Source organism: Cottoperca gobio, chromosome 9 (assembly GCF_900634415.1).
Source record: "Cottoperca gobio chromosome 9, fCotGob3.1, whole genome shotgun sequence".
Lineage (NCBI taxonomy): Eukaryota > Metazoa > Chordata > Actinopteri > Perciformes > Bovichtidae > Cottoperca > Cottoperca gobio.
The window spans coordinates 19,449,612-19,468,324 of NC_041363.1; the positions used below are offsets into that span (position 1 = coordinate 19,449,612).

Genomic DNA, 18,713 nt, shown 5'->3' on the forward strand with positions numbered 1-18,713 from the left:
TTTACACCTATACATACGTTAATCAGCTTCCTCTGGATTTATTACCACACACACACACACACACACTTATTCATATTTCTCTCTGAAAGGAATACAAAAGACAGCAGACAACCCGGTGAACTTTGCACTTGACTGCAACTTTTATTTTTTTGCAAATACACTATAAAGGTTTACAAAAGCACTGTAGAAACATCTGTGCAGTGTAAATTATCAAAACTAAAAATGGATATTACTTTGAATTCATTTTGCCCCTCACATGACAAGGATTGTCATTTTCAGCAGCAAAACAAATTAGTATATATCTCAGGAGGAAACATCTGTTAGTGACTTCAGAACATTGAGATGGAGAGGTGCGGTTGTTACACCAAAGAGCAAATTAAGGAAAATAATAATAAAGGATGGTATGGCACTAGTGCTCATCCCTGTAGGAGGGCTTCATTCATCTAGATAGGTTACACAGCATCAATGCTTTTACTTTACAAAGTCATCAAGATAATCAGCCTTCCAGTAAAAATCACTCCAGTTTGACAGAAATGGAGCATCGGCTCCACAAACACAAATTTACTCACACAAATTCTCAAACATCCAAATCTTAAACCATTCATGAACACTCTTACATTTTTACAGCTCCCAGTGACATACTGGTCCATCTTTTTACACTTTTTATATTTTCAGTGTGAAAAAAAATTGAAATGATCAAAAGTGAAATTTTGAGAAAATAAAAAATAAAATCACGCTACAGAAAACCAAAATACCTCTACACAACTAACAAAACTCACAAATTCAGGGGGAAAACAGAAAAAAACAAACCATATACATAAATATTGTGTGGCCCCTTATAAAACAATTTATTTTACACAACTCTGTATTGCTTCGTTTTACATAATACTGAGATCTGCTCACAAAGAGCATTGATTTTGACTTATTTGCTCTTGCACCGGGTGACCAAAAAAAGCAATACCTATCAAACCAACTTTTGAAATTTCTTTTTTTTCTTGCCTTGATGTTAAAAGGTAGATTCACTCATGCATTCACGCTCACACAACACTGCTGCAAATACTTCACATAAGTGGTGGCACAATTATATTTTTAAAAAAGAGGAGAAAAAAAAGTAGGCGGTGGTTTTGTGGCACAACCGTTATCACAGAGGAGAGTAAACACAGCGCTGGGGCAGATCCATGTGGGTTATCTTTGGTCAAGCAGGGACAAGCAAATAGGCTTGAAGGATTGGACTCAAAGGTCAGTGTAGTAGAAGTCAGACAGCGGAGGAGTGATGGCTCAGGTGTGTGTTTGAACAGATGATGAACAAGCAACACACAGACACGACTCTTTAAGGGATTAAGGTCTCTCAGGTTCAAGTTTTTAAGCAGGTGGATAACGATGGACTGTGAGCTTGCACAAGGCGGCGGTTGCTTGCATGTAGGTGAAATAAAAAAGGCCTTCAGTGAATTCATTTAACCTTTAAAAAAGGAATACTTTTGACCTCTCCACCACAGTGTTGTTATTAATCCCAGAATCAGACTTCTGACACCGATCTTTAGATGAAACGGCTTGCCCTTTTTGGGCGCCTCCAGCGGACTGTTAAGTTTACTACTCCTATAATAAACGCCAACGATACATGTGATATGATCATCTGCTAATAAGAGGAATGAGTGTGTTAAGTGTGATAACTTTACAAAAGTGTTGCTAGTGATAACTGTAACTGCTAATTCCAATAAATGGTAGCAAGCTTTGGGCTTTGTATCTTGTGCTCAGGTGTCAAAAAGGGGTTGGCGACACAAAAAGCTATGAAGTAAAAAGCTTCTGTGGATCAACCTGAAACAGAATACGAGCACGTTATGTACACGAATGTACAAATACAAGTCCATAGGTTATGGCATTTTTTTTTTAGCAGCAATAACAAATACAAAAGTATATCAAAAGAAGACACTCCATGTGCTGAAAAGCAATTAACACAGAGGCATGGATGTGTATTCAACATCCTTCATAACCAATACTAACGAGGACAAATAATTGAAATGTATTGAACATATGGACCACCTGCATTGAAATGAACAGGAAAAAAAAAAAAAAAAAATGAAAATCTACAGGGCACAATTTCCAGGCAAAGTGCAGGGAATTTTCCACTAAGACAGAATTATGGCCTTAAATTCAATTCCCATTAGCGGCTACCCCTGGGTTTGACGAGACTGGTGTGGCGGACAGAAAAATGAAAAAACACATGGAAACATAAGACAAACAGTGATTCAAGTGCTGTGTGCTGCGTTTTGCCTGAATGCCTACAGCTCCTTGGCAAACTGAAAGACTGCACAGCGGCGAGTGTTGCCCAGGGCTCCCTCAAAACCCCCAATGATTCCACTTTTTTTTTGTTTAATAGTCACAGCACTTTGACAGTGTCTTTGACAGATCAGCTGTAAATATCATAACAGGATGAAAAAAACCTGGTAGCCTTGTGAGGACTGGTTTTAACAATCCGAATTGTGCTTTCTCTAATAACAGTGTAGACGTGCAGGAGCGGTCGACACCAGAGCAAAGTGTCTTTCAGCACACCTAGAAGGACTGCTTGCTGGATTTTGGTCAGAGGTATCTCAACATTTCCCCTTTTACATATGTACAATAATGAGATTTCCAGCTTATTTGAACAATGTATGAACATAAAGACCACATTGAACCATTATAAGGCAGAAAGCAGGTTCAAGTCTCCCTTGTAAGTTCTGTGGGTGTTTTTTTCTTCCTTTTTTTGTTTTGAATGTGTGATGGAGCCTAAAAAAGACGCAACTTCATCAAGCTACTGGTGGCAACCCTAATAATTTCATAGCCGACTAGTCATCACCTTCACTTATGATGACTTGGAAATTTAGCTGAATATATTTTTAACTAGTGTTCTGGAGGAGGGGGGGATCAAAATCACAAGTATTCCAGGTAACACTAAACTGTGCCTGCATCAAGGAACACAGGACACTAAAGTGTAAGATAAAAGGTGCACACACACTATCACTAACTGATACTGAAAGTGCGGTGTGTATGTGTGTGGGTGCACCAATTTATCTTAGGACAAAAAGGCAAAAATGCTATACAGTTTGGCTCAGTGTTTTTTCTTCTTTACAAAAAAAGGATATGCTAAACTCAGTTTATATTAGCAAAATCATTTTATCCTCTGAGCTTTTGTCCTAAGGATTCAGTTTATGGGGGCTTTCCTTTTAACCTGTTGGCCTGAAGTTTTCTCCTCTGACGGAGAGGAAAAAAAGCAAGAATACGACAGTAACACCACCCTCTGTTGTTCAGGTGAATACTAAAACTCTTTGAGCAGTATCAGTCGGCAGAGTCAGCTCAGAAGATCATGCGTCCGTGTGCGACAGCGACACCTATGCTACCGAGTTCCCTCAGAAGAATTACGGAAAAAAAGGCTTGTCCTGGCCGAGCCCGCCCGGACTCCCTTCATCATCTTTAAAGGTCCGACCAGGACGGAAACGAGGAATGAGAGTGTGGGAGTTTGTTGTGTAGCAGTACGGCAGGCAGTGAGGGCCATGCTCAGCAGGTAGAGTAGAGGAGGACAGACAGTCATAAGAGGGCTCAGTGAGAGGAGCAATGTCTTTGTTGACTAAATATTTACTGGGGCTTGTGTCCCACCCCTTTCCTTATCCTCCGCACCCCCCCAAAAATAAGTGAAAATGAGCCTGCAATGTATGCAAACCCCCCCACCCGTGGTAATGTAACACCCCTGTGCTGCTCCCTCAGCCCCCTTCCTGAGCTCCACACTTGGGGAGGGGATCCTCAATCAACACTTCTGGGCCTCCACTGGAGACATGGCAATGTAGGAGCCGTTCCTCATTGGCTGGCTGGCTGGCGTTTCTGACGGCTCGTCGGGTTTGTCGCTGACCTGAGTGTAGGCTGTGTCGTCTTTTACCGTCTAGACGGGAGGAGAGAAGGTGTTAGTACAAACCATCGAAGTGGCAATACGTCCAAATATTATTTTATACTCAACACCGACATTAAAATGTGAAGAAATGCTTTTGAGTGAAATGTTCACAGTTAACCAAATCAATCTAAATATTCACAACCACCACAGAAAACTTTAACTTCAAAATAAAGAATTACACTGAGGCGAGAACTTAAAAGGAATGTCATGTCCCATAAAGTTAATAAAAAATGATGATAAACAAAGATAATGGATAACAAATTAAGAAGGAGTATAGCAATCAAGGCAAAAATTAAGACTTACAGTAAAAGAATGAAAAGCTTCAGTAAAATCAATACGTTTTACTTCATTCTAAAACAGAAAAGGAAAAAAGGGGGCGTTACAGAAAATTTAAATTAGAACATGGTTAATACAACACTTCTTCACATTGCAATTAAGCATGTTATTAACATAGTCTCAATGCTAAGCTAACGTTCTAAACTGACATGAATGTGTGCATGTTAAAGAAACGGTTTGATTCGTGGAAATATTCTCTTTTTAACAAGAGTTTGATGAGAAGATCGATACCACTCATGTGTCTGCTAAATATGAAGCTAAAGCCGAACGGTTAGCTTAATTTAGCAGTTGTTTTATTTTCTTCATTTTATGAATTATACCCGGTTCTTTTTCTTTATAATCTCATTATTACTTGACACATTGATACTTTGGCAATAGTGTCCTCCTAAAGTCCATGCCAATAAAGCATATTGAATTGAATTGACTGGAAATCGCTAGCATGACTGATCAAAAGTAACTAAATCCACATACCAGCACCTCTAAGCTTAATAATTAACAAGTTTCAGCTTGTTAGTCCAAAAACCAAAGTGTTTAACTAATTTTCAGGATAAAGCCAGGCTTGCTGTTTTCAGTCTTTAAGATAAGATAACCGTATCCTAGGGGAATATTTAGCATACAGACATGAGGGCAATATCGACCTTCTCATCCAACTCTCAATAACAAAAGTGAATATTTAAAGAAATATCAAACAGTTCCCTCTCACATGTTGCAGGCGACTCTCTGGACAGTGATTAACCTCAACTACAGTAATCTGAGGCCGGTGACAGTCAGGGTTCAAATCAATAATCCTGCACTACTAGAGATTAGAGAGGGGAACATGTGCTGTACATTATTCTCAGTATGACTATTCCAGTTCAATGCACGTGTAAAGTGCAAAGTTAGCTCATAGCTACACTGGCCAAAAGGGAACTAGGATCCTGAATACAAAAAATACATCGACTGTTAGAAAACATTCAGCAAGAGACAAAAACAAAACACCATTTGATTCAGAATTGTGGCAAAAACTGCTCAACATGGCTTTGCTCATGCAATGTGTTAGTTAACATGCACTTAGCTTTGGGCAGCAGCTCAGTGAGGAAACTGTTAACCATGCAACCCCCCCCCCCCCCCCCCCCCTCCAAAAAAAAGGCAACATTTACTGTGAGATATTACCACTATCTATCATCAGGCTCAATTACACTGTGAACTAATGTCAGTGGGTAGCACACACTTTTCACACCGGGGTAACTGTGTGGATTAATGCTACAGTTCACTTCACAGCAGTAGAAGTTCTTACCTTCTTCTGGCGGTTTCGACAGAACAAGACGACGAGCACCAACAGCAGGATGATGCCCAAGCCCACGATGAGCAACGGGAAGTTTGACACTAGAGTCACAATTAGGAGCAGCGTCCTCATCTGGGATGCAGAGTCATCGTCAATAGTCGCTGTCTAGATGATTCAAAAGAGAGATGATGATTATTGATTTGTGATTCACTTGCAGGTTAGGAGAACAGTGTTCGTCTCGGATTGCATTTGAATGAAATCCTCACCTCATTGACGAACATGATGGGGAAAATGGTCTCGGTGATGTACTTGGTTTTGCTGAAGGAGCAGAAACAGAGAGAGACACGGAGGTCAGGGAGGACATCTGGCTCAACATGTGGCCAAAATTAGGACACGAGTGTGGCAACAGCGGAGTGGGTCGGAGTTCAACAAAGTTAGACTTACGGGAAGCCTTGGACTCTTTTCAGGATGATATTGAGTTGAGCTCTCTTGCAGGCACGAATGGGAACCCCTGTGGTCTAAAACAAAGATTAAAAAGCATTATTTTTAGTATAAATCTTACAACAGATCAAACTTTTTCCTTCCTTTAACTTCCTAAAACTACTGTCCCGAATGTTCTGTGGCTGGATGATTTAATTAACACCTTACATTTAGAGAAGATTCAATTTTGTGAATATTCATAAAAATACACATTCAATTTGGGGGGGATTAAGGTGACAGGGTGAGATTATCTCAACTATTTGTTGCCTTTTTCCCTTTCCTCATTCTTTTAGTTATCACTGTTATAACTGTATTGTTTTTATGTACTGATCAACTGTCAAGGAGATACCTACATTACAAATGGTTTGGCTTTACAATAGTGAAACTGATCAACAACTGATTCATGTTATCTGTATATGAACCAAACTACGCAAGAAAGATCCGTTTGAACAAATAAAATGTACGGCCTCCTGTGCCATATTCTGTATTTTTCTGCATGCATCTACTTTTTGTTATCCGTTTGGTAATGCAATAAATAAAGTTTAGAGAAATAATTAAAAAGAATCCTTTGGGAAATAAATATATTTGTAATGGTAATATTATAAGAATGCTAGAACTATGAATATCATAATATGCAAGTAAGTGTAAATCTCTGTTCTGCACTAACAAGATTTTAATTGAGCTGTTAATCTGATCATTTGCTTTAGAAATGTGAACTGGCCAAATAAACTACAGAAGAACCTTCAATGCCAACTATGATGAATCAAAACAACTTTTGTCATTAAACAACAGATCGAAGTTCAACACAGATTCCTCTGCAGGGCTCTTATCTGTTGTGATATTAAATATTAATCATACCGGTTGCAGGTCGAGATACGTCTCGTGCTCCTCCTTGTTAGGGCTGAGCCCGTCAATGGCGTTAATGTACATCGGGTCGGCTTGATAAAAGTGAGGGAAAGACACCACGATGGGAGCACCTTGAAGGAGACGAGAGACAAAGATAAGTCAGTGACAAATGTAAACAACAAGGGCGAGGATAAAAGGTTAAGGAAACGTGAGATAAGATAAAATGGTATTTTGTAGATAGTGATATAGGGCAGCAGATAGTTGGAGAATGTGTGTGGACCTAATTAATGATAAGCGGATACAGTAATCACAAGAGCTACTGCAGCACTAAAAACCCTTTTTTTTTAACCTTTATTTTCACATTTTATTAATACACTTAACCGTTTTAAATTGTCCTTTTCAAGAGTTATATTACCAAATACAAAAAGCTGTTAATGTTGTTTCAAAGCTTTCTCCACAATGCAAGGAAGAGAGAGTCGGGTGGAGAAATGCTGAAACCTTTGTTTATTATTTTGTGGCCTAAAAGTATTCAATTGCAAACATACTGAATCTAAAATCAGCCTGAACAATACTGCAGCTGTAGGTAAAACAGACAATTCTACTTTTTTTTTGGGTTATAATAAACATAATATTTTTTATTTTGAATGAAATCTATGTACAAGCTATGATGATCGTATAGAAGAGACAGAGATGATTAGATTATTTAACCACACGGGCAGTTTCAGAATGACACTCTGCACATGACATGACAACAGGGCTCGGTCGTGATTGGCTCTCACGGAAGCATCACAAAAATCCTTCCAATCAGACGCCTTTGCCTTGTATGAATCAGAGAAGCTGATGCAGACAGCCAATCAGCTTTCAGCACATACATTAATACATTATAGTGAAGTGTTTTCTCACACTGGGACTGTATGTGTTGAAAAAATAAAAAAATAAAACGTAATAAGCTCCCTGTAAATTATACAAACAGCAGAGTTTTGTAGTTACAGTAGCATATCTGTAGTGACACCGTGCTCGTGTGTCAAGCCTCATCAGAGCAATCACACTCCACTCAATGACCACTTCAATACTTCAATAGCCTCCACACACAGACGGCACAGTTAATCATTGAACCGTGTATCGAGTAAAAATCTGGCATGCTCAAACAGTGGGAATGTCAGATACCAGGCAGGGAAGGTGGCTGCTGACTGAAAGGACATGTTTTGGGGGTAGAAATAGGAGGGGGTGCTGGGTAACTGGGTCAGATTCTCTGAGGGGGGGGCAGTCCCTTACCTTCTCGACAAACGCTGACTTTAAGCAACCCGGTGCCGAGACAGTCTCCAGCTGGCACACAGAAGCCCGCGTTAGTGGGGTTTTCTTTGGGGCTCATGAGAACATCGTTAGGCGGTGCGAAGCGGTACGCCTGGATGCCTTTCACCTCCACGTCTTTCACATAGGCTAGATGGATAGACCTAAGGAAAGAAAAAATTATTGTCAAAAAGTCTAAACAAAGACAGGGTTCATACAGGTTTAAGAGTAAAGTTCAAGCACTTTCAAGGTACCTAAATGAAACATTTCCAGGCTCTCAAAGTCTTTATCATCACATCTAAATTGTTAATGCAATTTGAAAAAATTATGTTTACAGAATTGTTTTATACCCACAGCCATCAATGTGTATTGTCCCCTTGTTTATTCTACCAGCTGTTCATATTAACTTTGAATGTATGTTTTGATCATGATCATTTAGCTCCGGTTCGCTCTGCGACTGTTGTGAGCAAATATTTGTCATGTACAAGATGATCCCTTCCTGTATAATGATTCCATAAACACGCCCAAGTATGTCTGGACTTTCCCCATGTGTGTTTTGAGTTCATGAACAGCCTTATCAGAAGGTGTAATAACCACAACTCAGGTCCTTATCAGTGGAGTTGTAAGCATATTACGTGACTCAATTTCCTAACTTAAACGTCACTGGGAGTTCTGGTCCTTTCCCTGCTGGGATGCTTTGATTGTAAACACTGTAAACCACCTAAGAAACATGCACATACCTGCAGAGATCAGCAGCAAATATGTAGAGCAGCTCGTTCCTGTTTATCAGAGGGTGGAAGACCGCGCCATCTGTACCATTGATCATGTTGCTCCGGTTAGAAGACCACCACGACATCTCCCTATTTATTTAGAAGAGAACTGGTGGTATTAGTGTTGGGTGTAACAAAGTACACTTACACAAGTACTGCACTTAAATACAATTTTGAGGTTCTTCTACTGTGCTACAATACAGAAAATACTGAACGTTTTATTTGAATTAAATAAACACATAAGCTTATAAAATAAACTGCAACATTCTTTTAAAGAGTGGTTGCAACAAAATGTCTAGTTTGGAGTCCGTTGTCACAATTCAGATATCTATAGGTTTTTAGCATTAGGGCTGCAACTATTTGTCTGTAAAATAGTGAAACATGGCCATAGAAATTCCCAGTCCAAAGTGACATCATAAAATTGTCTTGTTCGGACTGACCAACACTATAAAATATTTTATAAGGACTAAAATGATCACTTGATTGACAAAATAGTTGCCAGTAAATGTTCTGTCCATCGGGCTATCGCTCTAGTTGGCAGTGATTTATCTTTTACTTAACTGTTTGGAGCTAAAAAGGAGTGTATTGATACACTCAAGTGAAAAATCTAAATACTTCTTCCACCACTGAATCTACCTACACATGCCGATTACATTCAAAATCCAAAGTCATGTTCTACCTAAAGCGGAGCAAAGGCTCTTTCGGACTTTCCAATACAGATTGTGTAACTACTGAATGTGACTGGGACTGTGGGACTGGGAGGAAGTGGAGGCCATGTGCTGACGTGAGAGAGCATTTCTTATCGCTAAGGAAAGACAGAAAGGGGAACACAATCCGCCTGACATGTTTTTACCTGAGGCCGTTCCACGTGTCGATCTTGCCATAATCCATGTAATTCTCCTCGCCGGTGTGGAACACAAACTCTCCTTCATGGGTGCCATTTTTCTGCAGAAAACAAGACGATATTTAGAGGAAGCTGATGTGACGGATACAGCAGAGAGTCTGTAGCAGTGTCAATGTCTGTTGAAGGACAAAGGACGTATTCTATTAAAGTATTTCTTTAAAGAAGGGGCATGCTACAAAATTGGTGGGAGGTTTCACATCAACTGTTTTGATCTCTGAGAAAACTAATCTGCAAATTATTGTCTGAAATAATGTATCATTGTCTATAAAATGTCAGAAAATACTGAAAAATGCCTCATTTCTACAACAGTACAACAATCCAAAACCCACAGATATTTAGTTTAATATCATATATGACAAAAAAAGAAAATAATCCACATTCGAGAGGCTGGAAGCGGTGAATCTTTGTTTGAAAAATTACTAAAACAAATTGTAAAATAGTTTATTTTCTTAAAATCAACTGATCAATTAATCGACTAATGGTTCCATTTAAAAAATAAAATAAAATGCTGCACTCAGGATCACAAGGCTGCTGTTGTCACGTCATTTCTCAAGTTGCAGACGTTGCTCTATAAATAGGAAGTACAAGTATCTTCCATCAGCATGTGGCCAAACTCACTTCCACCTGCTCGTCTGTTTTCTTAGTAACCCCCAACAACCAGCATGCGACACGGTTTCTTAAGGTTTTTGCACTACTATAACCTCTAGCTTGCCTCAAAAGAAATATTTAGGAAAGTGAGTCAAACTTACCTTCCACATCAGCCCAAAATACTCGTCCACGTCAGGCTTCATGGAGTGGACCTTTGAGAGAAGAGGGTCTTTGAAGCCCCACAGGACCTCGTGGACAGTGCGGGACATGAACATCTCAATGCCCAGGCTGTTCATGTATATGGAAACCAATGTTCTCAGGATAAAGGAGTAGGAGTTCAGCTCGTTCATGATGGCCTGAGAACAAAAAACCCCGAAAAGATTGGCTTTATATGTTCAACATTTCAAAATGTCACAATACAACTAAGAGACAATGGCTTGGCGTGTGAGGGGAATAGTGTGAGAAAACAAAAAACATGCACGCCAATCACATGCCTTCAACTCAAATCTAAGGGACATGATTACTGGCTGCTGCAGGTCATAATAACACACATTATCTTGTCCAGACACAATGTCTTACCACAAATGGGATGTTTACAGTCCTGATGATGTCGACCTCTGGGTCGCCAGCTGACTTCTCGGGTACAAACACAAAGGTTTTGGGGTTCAGGGCGTAAAGCTTGGTACCGTTCTCCAGGAAAGTTACGTTCTCCCGCGGCCTGTACTCCCTGGTGTGGAAATGTCAGTTAGTCCAGATGTCTTTTGTTTTGACACGCAACACAATGTTCCCATTTGAACCAGATGCAAGAGGGCTTTCCTTAAACACACATTTTTTACGACATAGCCAGTTTCCGTCAATACATATTACACACACTTACAGCTGCATCTCTTTTCAGGTTTAAGTCTTCATTTCAACCTACCTGTAAGTATAGGGTCCGATCTGTTTAACAGCTGCCTTCCCGCCTGCCAAGAACACCTCGGAATTGGTCACATTGAAGAAGTAATACTCCATATAAACGGGTGGAGGTGGATTCTTCCATGATTCAAACATTTGGCTCTTCTCTGTCAACGTAATTTCCTAACAAAAAAAAAAGTTAGAGTTAGAGTAAGAAACACACAAAACATAATCAGATTGAGAAATGGCAAAGAAAGTGTTGAGGAAAAAATGAGTTCGGAGAGCTTTGGCACTCAAACTTTACACTTTGGTGGAACAACAATGTTTATAATTGAGCACTTTCAAAGCTCTTCACGGTTCTGAATGAGTCCATCTGAGAGCACACATGGCACTTTTCTGAGAGCTAGTTCCAGGCCAAAAAAACCTGAAACCCAGAGGGAAGTAGAGAAAAGTCCTTCATAGCTGCAAAAAAGCACAAAAAGCTCAGGACTGGCAGAATTTATTTGCAAAAACTGCACCCAGTCTCTGACCTCAGCAAGCCTGGGCAATAATCTGACTGTGGGCCAAGTCAGCCCACACAATGACAAACATCGCTGCTCTGCAACATTAGCCATCAAACAAGATGCTGGCTGTCAGGTGAGTGTTTGTTATTTAGAACTACGCAAAGCAAAGCACCCACAAAAAGTAAAGTACAGTGGTCTCGCAGACGTTTTGACTGATCATGTGGAGCCTGAAATTTGGAGTCAGCAGTGAGAAATCTTGTATGACATAAGTCTTATTCCCACATGCCTGAACATGAGCAACAGAAACCGTTAACTACATCACTCAGCTGTGAAAAAAGAAAAAAATTCAGTGAGAAAGCTTTCATGTTGACTGAAGGTGTTTGCCACTGAGGGAAATGGACAAGCTTTTTCAAATTTCTTCTTGGGGTGTATTTTTAAACTTGGGAAAAGATAAATTGCCCACTTCGTATCTTTTTCATGTTCAGTTCCTGAAAACCTTCCATCTCTGGAGTACAGCGCTCTTGAGAGTCTATACATTGTTTTCTGCAATCAGTAGTTGCCGTTGAGAAAATGTATTTTAAGGTGTAGCCGGCACTTCCTGTTTGAGTTTCAACTTCCGAACGTCAGCGCGTAACGCTGCTTATTTGCCAGGTGTTGATTACTTAAACACTCATGTAAGATCTCAGAGGGGTTCAACCAAAATATCTACTTTGATAGTCAGTTTGAGATTCTGAATTATAATCTTTCCCCTTAAACCATTTGGACATATTACAAATATAGTCTATAAAACATGTCCAATAATACTGAAAAATGTCAAACCAACAGGGCACGACCCAAACATTTAAAAGTAAAAGCAGCACATTGCTAAGGATATTAAATTAACTACTTGACTATTCATTTCAGCTCAAGAGCAGTTTGCTATTATGTGTCTGTAGTGTTCTCTGCATGTCTGTTTTTTTATTCCTAATAGTCAAGATTGCACAATTTCAGACTTGTGAGTTAGGTTGACGTCACAGTTGCGCAACTACTTCCGAAAAATGGTACTAGAGGTATTTAAAAAGTGGGATTCTCCCGAGTCTTCAGCATCATAGCCTTTTAATTAAGATGTGAAGTGAAACCAGGTAATGCAACAGAAGTGCATGACCGTCATGCGCACTCAGCGCACTACAGGACTTGTATAAAACATTATGCCAAACCAGCAGAAATTACTGAATTTGTTCCCTTTCAAAAACAAAATGCAAACTGTCACTTTTGAAACAGGCGTGTGCCTTGTCTGGCTTTTCCCCAGCAGCATTACGTGTGACTGTAGTCTGCACGACTCCATGTGTTTGCCCACCTTGAACAAAGGTCTTTCAAAAGGCCTTCAGCAGAGTTAGGCTGCATCACTAATCATTTATCTCTCAGGGGAAAAAAAACCTTGATCTGTCAAATAGAAACTGAAATGAGGGACAAAGTGGAGAGATTTGTCAGTCCAATCAAAATACACTTATTTATTCACTGGTGGAAAGGCAGAATGGGTTAGAACAGATCACACTAAACTAAGTGAACCAGCCCTTAGCCAAACAACTTCAGACACAGCTTAGATGTGGCGTGTCAAGATCCTGCTCTGAACAGCATGTGAAAAACAGTTATAAAGAAAACACACATAATTAAAAACATGACAACTCTTCTCATTGGCGCACCCTGTGTTGAAGATTCTGCAGTCAAGCGGTGTGTCATTGGCACATTGAGATAAAACACACCGACCTTGTTCTTGAACTCTGAAAAGCTCAAATCAGTCAGTCAGTCATACTACCTTGAAAAGTCTCCTCTCCTACACAGAGCTGGGAGGAGTGGCATGAGTGGGTGTTTTTCTTTTTTAGTTTCCGCGTCTTAGCAGTACAACTCGGGATAGGCCCAGCCTGGAACAACAACAAGGCACAACGAGGTTGCTTGCAGGCAGAAATCATGCCCCGGAGGCCATGAAGTCTGTCAAATTCCTCGCATGGCTTTAACGCCGCCTCCCTCCGCACCCAGCTCAGACATACAGAGTCTATATCCTGAAGGTAACTTGTTCCGAACAACTAGGCTACATCATTATTACAGAGCCACATTCGAACATCAGATTAGGTAGATTTTTGGAGTCAGCTCAGTATGTTCGGGCGCTGACTAATTCAACGAGAAAGACTCTGGCTAAAGAGGATTAGCTATGCTGTCATTTCATGTAATCGCCAGCCACATCAGAATTATGTCCCCTGTTGATAAACTTTGACTAACTCTTTTAATTTGGGTTCCCTGGGTTGCTGCCGTGAGTTAGAGTCAGACAAATGAGCCCCCATCTTAAATTGAACTGCAGGAGGGGGAAACCGTGTCAGGGAGGAAGCCGTTTGTGAGTCCCCGACTTGGACAAATAGTGTGTGGAGCTTTTCTGCTGAGCTTTTCTCTACTTCTTAAGTAGGTGGGGGGGGGGGGGGGGCAGACAGATATTTAAGTAAAGTATGGAGAGGCACAGAGCATCCAACACTGATTCATGTTATTAATAAGAATGTGAGGTATTTTTATAGGGACGAGCACAGCAGTGGGTCTGCAGGGTGGGGATAGAGTGTCAGCTGCCAACAACCCCACCCCATCACCCCCGTCATGCCCTAAACTAGGGCACCAGTCCCCAGAAATGTAGACATGTCACCAAACTGGTCAGTCTAACCCCATTTCTATGTAAATGTAAGTTCAGCTCAGGTTAGAAATACATATTTAGCCCTACTTAAAAGGGCAAAATGTCAACCTGAACTTTCAAATCATAAGTTTAAATGAATCCTGGATAAATAATTTACTTGCGACTTTGCCTCAAGACACGGAAAGAGATGATGAGTTTGATTGATTTGCAAAGCAGTTAAGTAGTACTTCAATTGTTTAAACACAGTGGGGTTGGGGTAGGATACATTTGAAGGACACACACCTTGTATTATTAATCATTTTGTCCTTGAATTAGCTATTAAATCACCATGTTTTGTGTTTAATATTAATCTAATGCATATAGATTTGTTAGGTTTATACAGGTTGGTCAGAGAGCTGGATGCCTGCCTCTGGTCACATCATGGATAACTTGCTGCAGATACACCAGTGGAAGTCAGGGGCTGTCCACTCACCCAGACTCCCTTCCCCCATTCCTCCAGACCCGGCACACCTCCCCCTACCCACCTTCTCCCTGCTGGCTGAGATTTCTTCTACTACTACTACTACTACTACTACTACTACTACTACTACTACTACTACTACTACCACCACCACCATCACCGGTAACCCCTACTCAGTTTAGTCAACCATCATGCAATCAGTATAGCAAGCCTGTATGAACAGAAATGTGTCACCGGGCCATGCGAACAGCACCGGGCAGGTTGTCTAAAAGCTCCAGTATCAACCAGAAGAGAGAAACACATCATGCGTTTTCCTCATTTCTGCAGACTCTCTTCCATTCAATAAAAAGCTAATTTAATGCTGTGCTGACTTCTCATAACATATAAATGCTGAGATCAGTAAAGGATTGTGACATCATTTTTTAATGCTATACATTGGGGGTAAAGGTCATGACAAACTCACCTCTGGGAGTCACACAATCATAATTCCCCTTGTGAGTGTTATAGGGGATTTCTACCTGAAGCGAAGAGTTTATTTATTGAATTGCAAGCTTGAACACAACCCCGAAGCTGCACAACCAAGCAATGGGACTTATACGCCGCACATCAGAGGATCATACGGATTCATGATGGGAAAGACTTTGGGTTCATCTCGCTGAGCTGCAGAATTCAACAAAATCTAAAACACTACTAATGTAAACAGATACAATTAAGACGATTTAAACACTGCATGATCTTGTGACCTGCGTGCACTTGGCTACCACCAGTGAGGTGCTGAATGCGCATGATTGACCACTGCAGATGAAATGCTTTCACATTCAAACCCCTGAAATGTGACAGATGGAATAAGTGTGAAAGGAGGGGAAAACATTTTAAACAATTGGCTTTTTTTTTTTTTATTGAGTCCTACTCACCTTTTTTAACCGGCTGTGTATCATTGTTTGGAAGACTTGAGCCACGACCAGGGCGATCCCCACTATCAGGAGGTGAGCGCACACGATCCCGGTGGCGTAAATGGCACAGGATCTCCGAGTCATGATGCCGGGCGGATGCGCTGTCCTCTCGGGTTAGATGAGAACTTCACTTAAGTCGATGATAACTTCCCAAAAAGCCAAATTAAAATTTGAACTAAAGATAGCGATATGTAGGATGGTGAGACCTCGGATCCGCCGTCTCCGGAGCAGCAGCTGGGGGTTTAAACTTCTCTCTTCGCCGCCCGGTGGAGTGGTCTACCCGGTGAGGCTGGAGGGTAGAAAAAATAATCAAAAATGTTGGCACTTTTCATCAAAATCCGAGATAACACTTAAAGCTAAAGAGAGAGGGAGGACTAAGCTGCTCGGAGGCGGTGGTGAAATGAAACAGCAGCTCTCAGCACATCGTAGAAGAAGAGCTGTCCACCTCCTCCCCTTCCTCTACGCATTAATGAACCCGGTCAGGCGAGAAGCGTCGCTTTGGGGAGGCTGCATGGGCGGTGGGTGTGTGTAAAACAGAAATAAAAGGCAGGAATGGTGCTTTGCTTACATGGCTGATGTCACCATAAAACACACACACACACGATAAATAAACTAAAACAGAATTATCTTCAACTTCTATTTTTTATTTTCTTTATATGAACACTTTGTTTAACTTAAAATTTAACGCTGATTATCTACTGGTGTGATCACATATTTAAATTACTGGTATGTATGAGCATGCAAGAGGATTATGATTCTGAAAGAGTGCTAGTATTTCACCTGATTACTTTGTTAATGAGTTTACTGGGGGTGTTTCGATGCACATGTCGAGGGGAAATTACTATTATTATTTGAAATTACACTTTAACATTAAAATATTTAACATCCCATCATCTTCCACTTACTAAACTCTCACTCTCACAGAAAAAGTGAAGACTGGGAAGATCCGTTACCTTTTATAAACACTCCGCAATCTCGCCTCATCGCGTCTCCTTAAATAAGCTCAGCGTGGACATGAATAATGTGCCATTCAAGCAACGACGCGTTGTCTTTGTCCGAGCAGCTCGAGCTGCTCATTGGCTGCTGCCCTCCCGGACCACCATAGAGACCACCCCCTCTGCACGCTGATTGGTCAGACACTGGCGAGTGTGATGCTGAATTTGATCGACTGATTTCGGGGCGGGGCTCTTATAAAGGGCGAACCGACGGCGTGATGCTCTCCACCGACAGAGAGACAGGATGTTCAGCGGCTGCAGTGGAGACCCGCTACACATGATGCTGTGGATGAATAACAGAAACATGTGGATGATTGACGGCCTGCATTATGTTCATCATGAGGCAAACTACCACTAAATATTGACAAGCAGAAATCACAAGGGAATATAAAGTCGTCTTCATGGAAGGAAAATGTCACTGCAGAGCAGCAAGACAGTTTAACTGTCAACACTGATGTTGACACAACTAAATTTCACCTTGAGACAAGGTTTTAACAAACACAAAAACATTTACTATTTATCTTTGTTGAGTAGATTACACACTAATATTTATTTTCAGCAACAAAAAAATAAAATATCACAATATTCACAACTCATGCAATTCTGCAAACAGGATGTTGCAGTAACTTGAAACTATTGGTATGAATCACTCTTCTTCTGAGCAATAACGGCCCTATAACCTTATAATATTGGTTATTTTACAAGACATATTTTCTTTAATTAGTTTTTTGTCTGAGTTCTTCTCACTGGTTTAAAGAGGGCTGGGCTTAGGTGGAAAAAGGTAATGTCATGTCATTTCTGTGCACTACTTAGCCTCTAAAATGCAATAAAATCAACTAAGCAGTTTAACAGTGCTGAAGAGCACTGCCTTAAGAAAACAGAAACTTCGTCTAGGCTTTTTTTTGATGGTTTTACCTGCACAATGTCATGCAAAACGACTACAAACGGCGCAACCATCTTGCACCTCTTCACATGTCTGTGCCCAGGAGCCCATTGTCTAATAATCTGTCCATGTGCAGCAATCATGTCAAATACAAAGCTGTGAATGCGGCCAGGTTTTGAAGTGACAGTAAAGCCTGTACGAGACTCTGACCACATTTTGTAACTGGCAAACACATGTTAATTATGTAATATTTCAATGTTAACAGAGATGGAGTAGATTCTCATTGTGACATGTAGAAGGAAAAACAGCATTGACATTAACTTTGCAGGAACCCTCGAAAAAATCCATTTGTTTCAGCACAGCAAACACGGATCTGTGCGATGCAGCGTTTGGCTGCTGGTTGGACAGTTTTCTGGGAGCTTTGGTACAGTGAATATTGATTATTGATGAAAGCATATTTTTCTGTGCTCATTTTTCACCATGATTTGGTCCCAGCAGCAGAAGTAACACTAGTACAGAATACTTTGTGCTCAATGCTCATGGATAAAGTATGTAATGCAATTCAGATTTCTTTGAATGGGAAAATGTAAACATGATAGCATCAAAATCTAGTGTTGCGCCAATGGACTTGGAAGTGGATTCACTTTGAAAAAAACATTGGAAAATGATTTCAACATCAACAGTGCAGTCTAATGCATTCTGAAGTCAAAGATGTTTTACACCTGTAAATGCCATCAGTTCTTCGCAACGTCGAGCTCATGCATGTGCTACCAGAATCTGGTATTTGAATTTTAATGTCACCAAAGGTCAAAGGTGGTCAAAAATGTTTGCCGGTGATTCTGTGGCACTCGAAGCAAGTAAGCGGTGTTAGGCTGAAACAGCAGACAATTTAGAGCCACCGCCGCCTTATTTACAGACAACACCAGCTGCTTATCTCAAGAGCTTTTACCCAGAATCCTAGTGGACACAGTTAGG

General features: G+C 40.6%; 1 protein-coding gene across 3 annotated transcripts; it reads right to left on the reverse strand.

Annotated features, from left to right (window-relative positions):
* Nucleotides 1–116: 116 nt before the first annotated feature.
* scarb2a (scavenger receptor class B, member 2a) lies at nucleotides 117–16,852 on the reverse strand. Of its 3 annotated transcripts, XM_029439087.1 has the most exons (14): nucleotides 16,814–16,852; nucleotides 15,822–16,149; nucleotides 11,317–11,474; nucleotides 10,977–11,124; nucleotides 10,559–10,753; nucleotides 9,759–9,850; nucleotides 8,876–8,995; nucleotides 8,121–8,299; nucleotides 6,858–6,976; nucleotides 5,964–6,037; nucleotides 5,786–5,837; nucleotides 5,532–5,684; nucleotides 4,223–4,270; nucleotides 3,779–3,910 (listed from the first exon to the last, which is right to left on the reverse strand). In XM_029439087.1, the coding sequence occupies exons 2-14, from the start codon at nucleotides 15,942–15,944 to the stop codon at nucleotides 3,779–3,781; spliced, it is 1,593 nt and encodes a 530-aa protein (XP_029294947.1). In that variant the 5' UTR covers nucleotides 15,945–16,149; nucleotides 16,814–16,852. The 3 variants fall into 3 exon arrangements, with proteins under 3 accessions (XP_029294948.1, XP_029294947.1, XP_029294949.1); XM_029439088.1 differs by lacking the exon at nucleotides 16,814–16,852 and having other exon boundaries at nucleotides 117–3,910; nucleotides 15,822–15,944; XM_029439089.1 differs by lacking the exons at nucleotides 4,223–4,270; nucleotides 16,814–16,852 and having other exon boundaries at nucleotides 15,822–15,944.
* Between the last annotated feature and the right edge of the window lie 1,861 nt (nucleotides 16,853–18,713).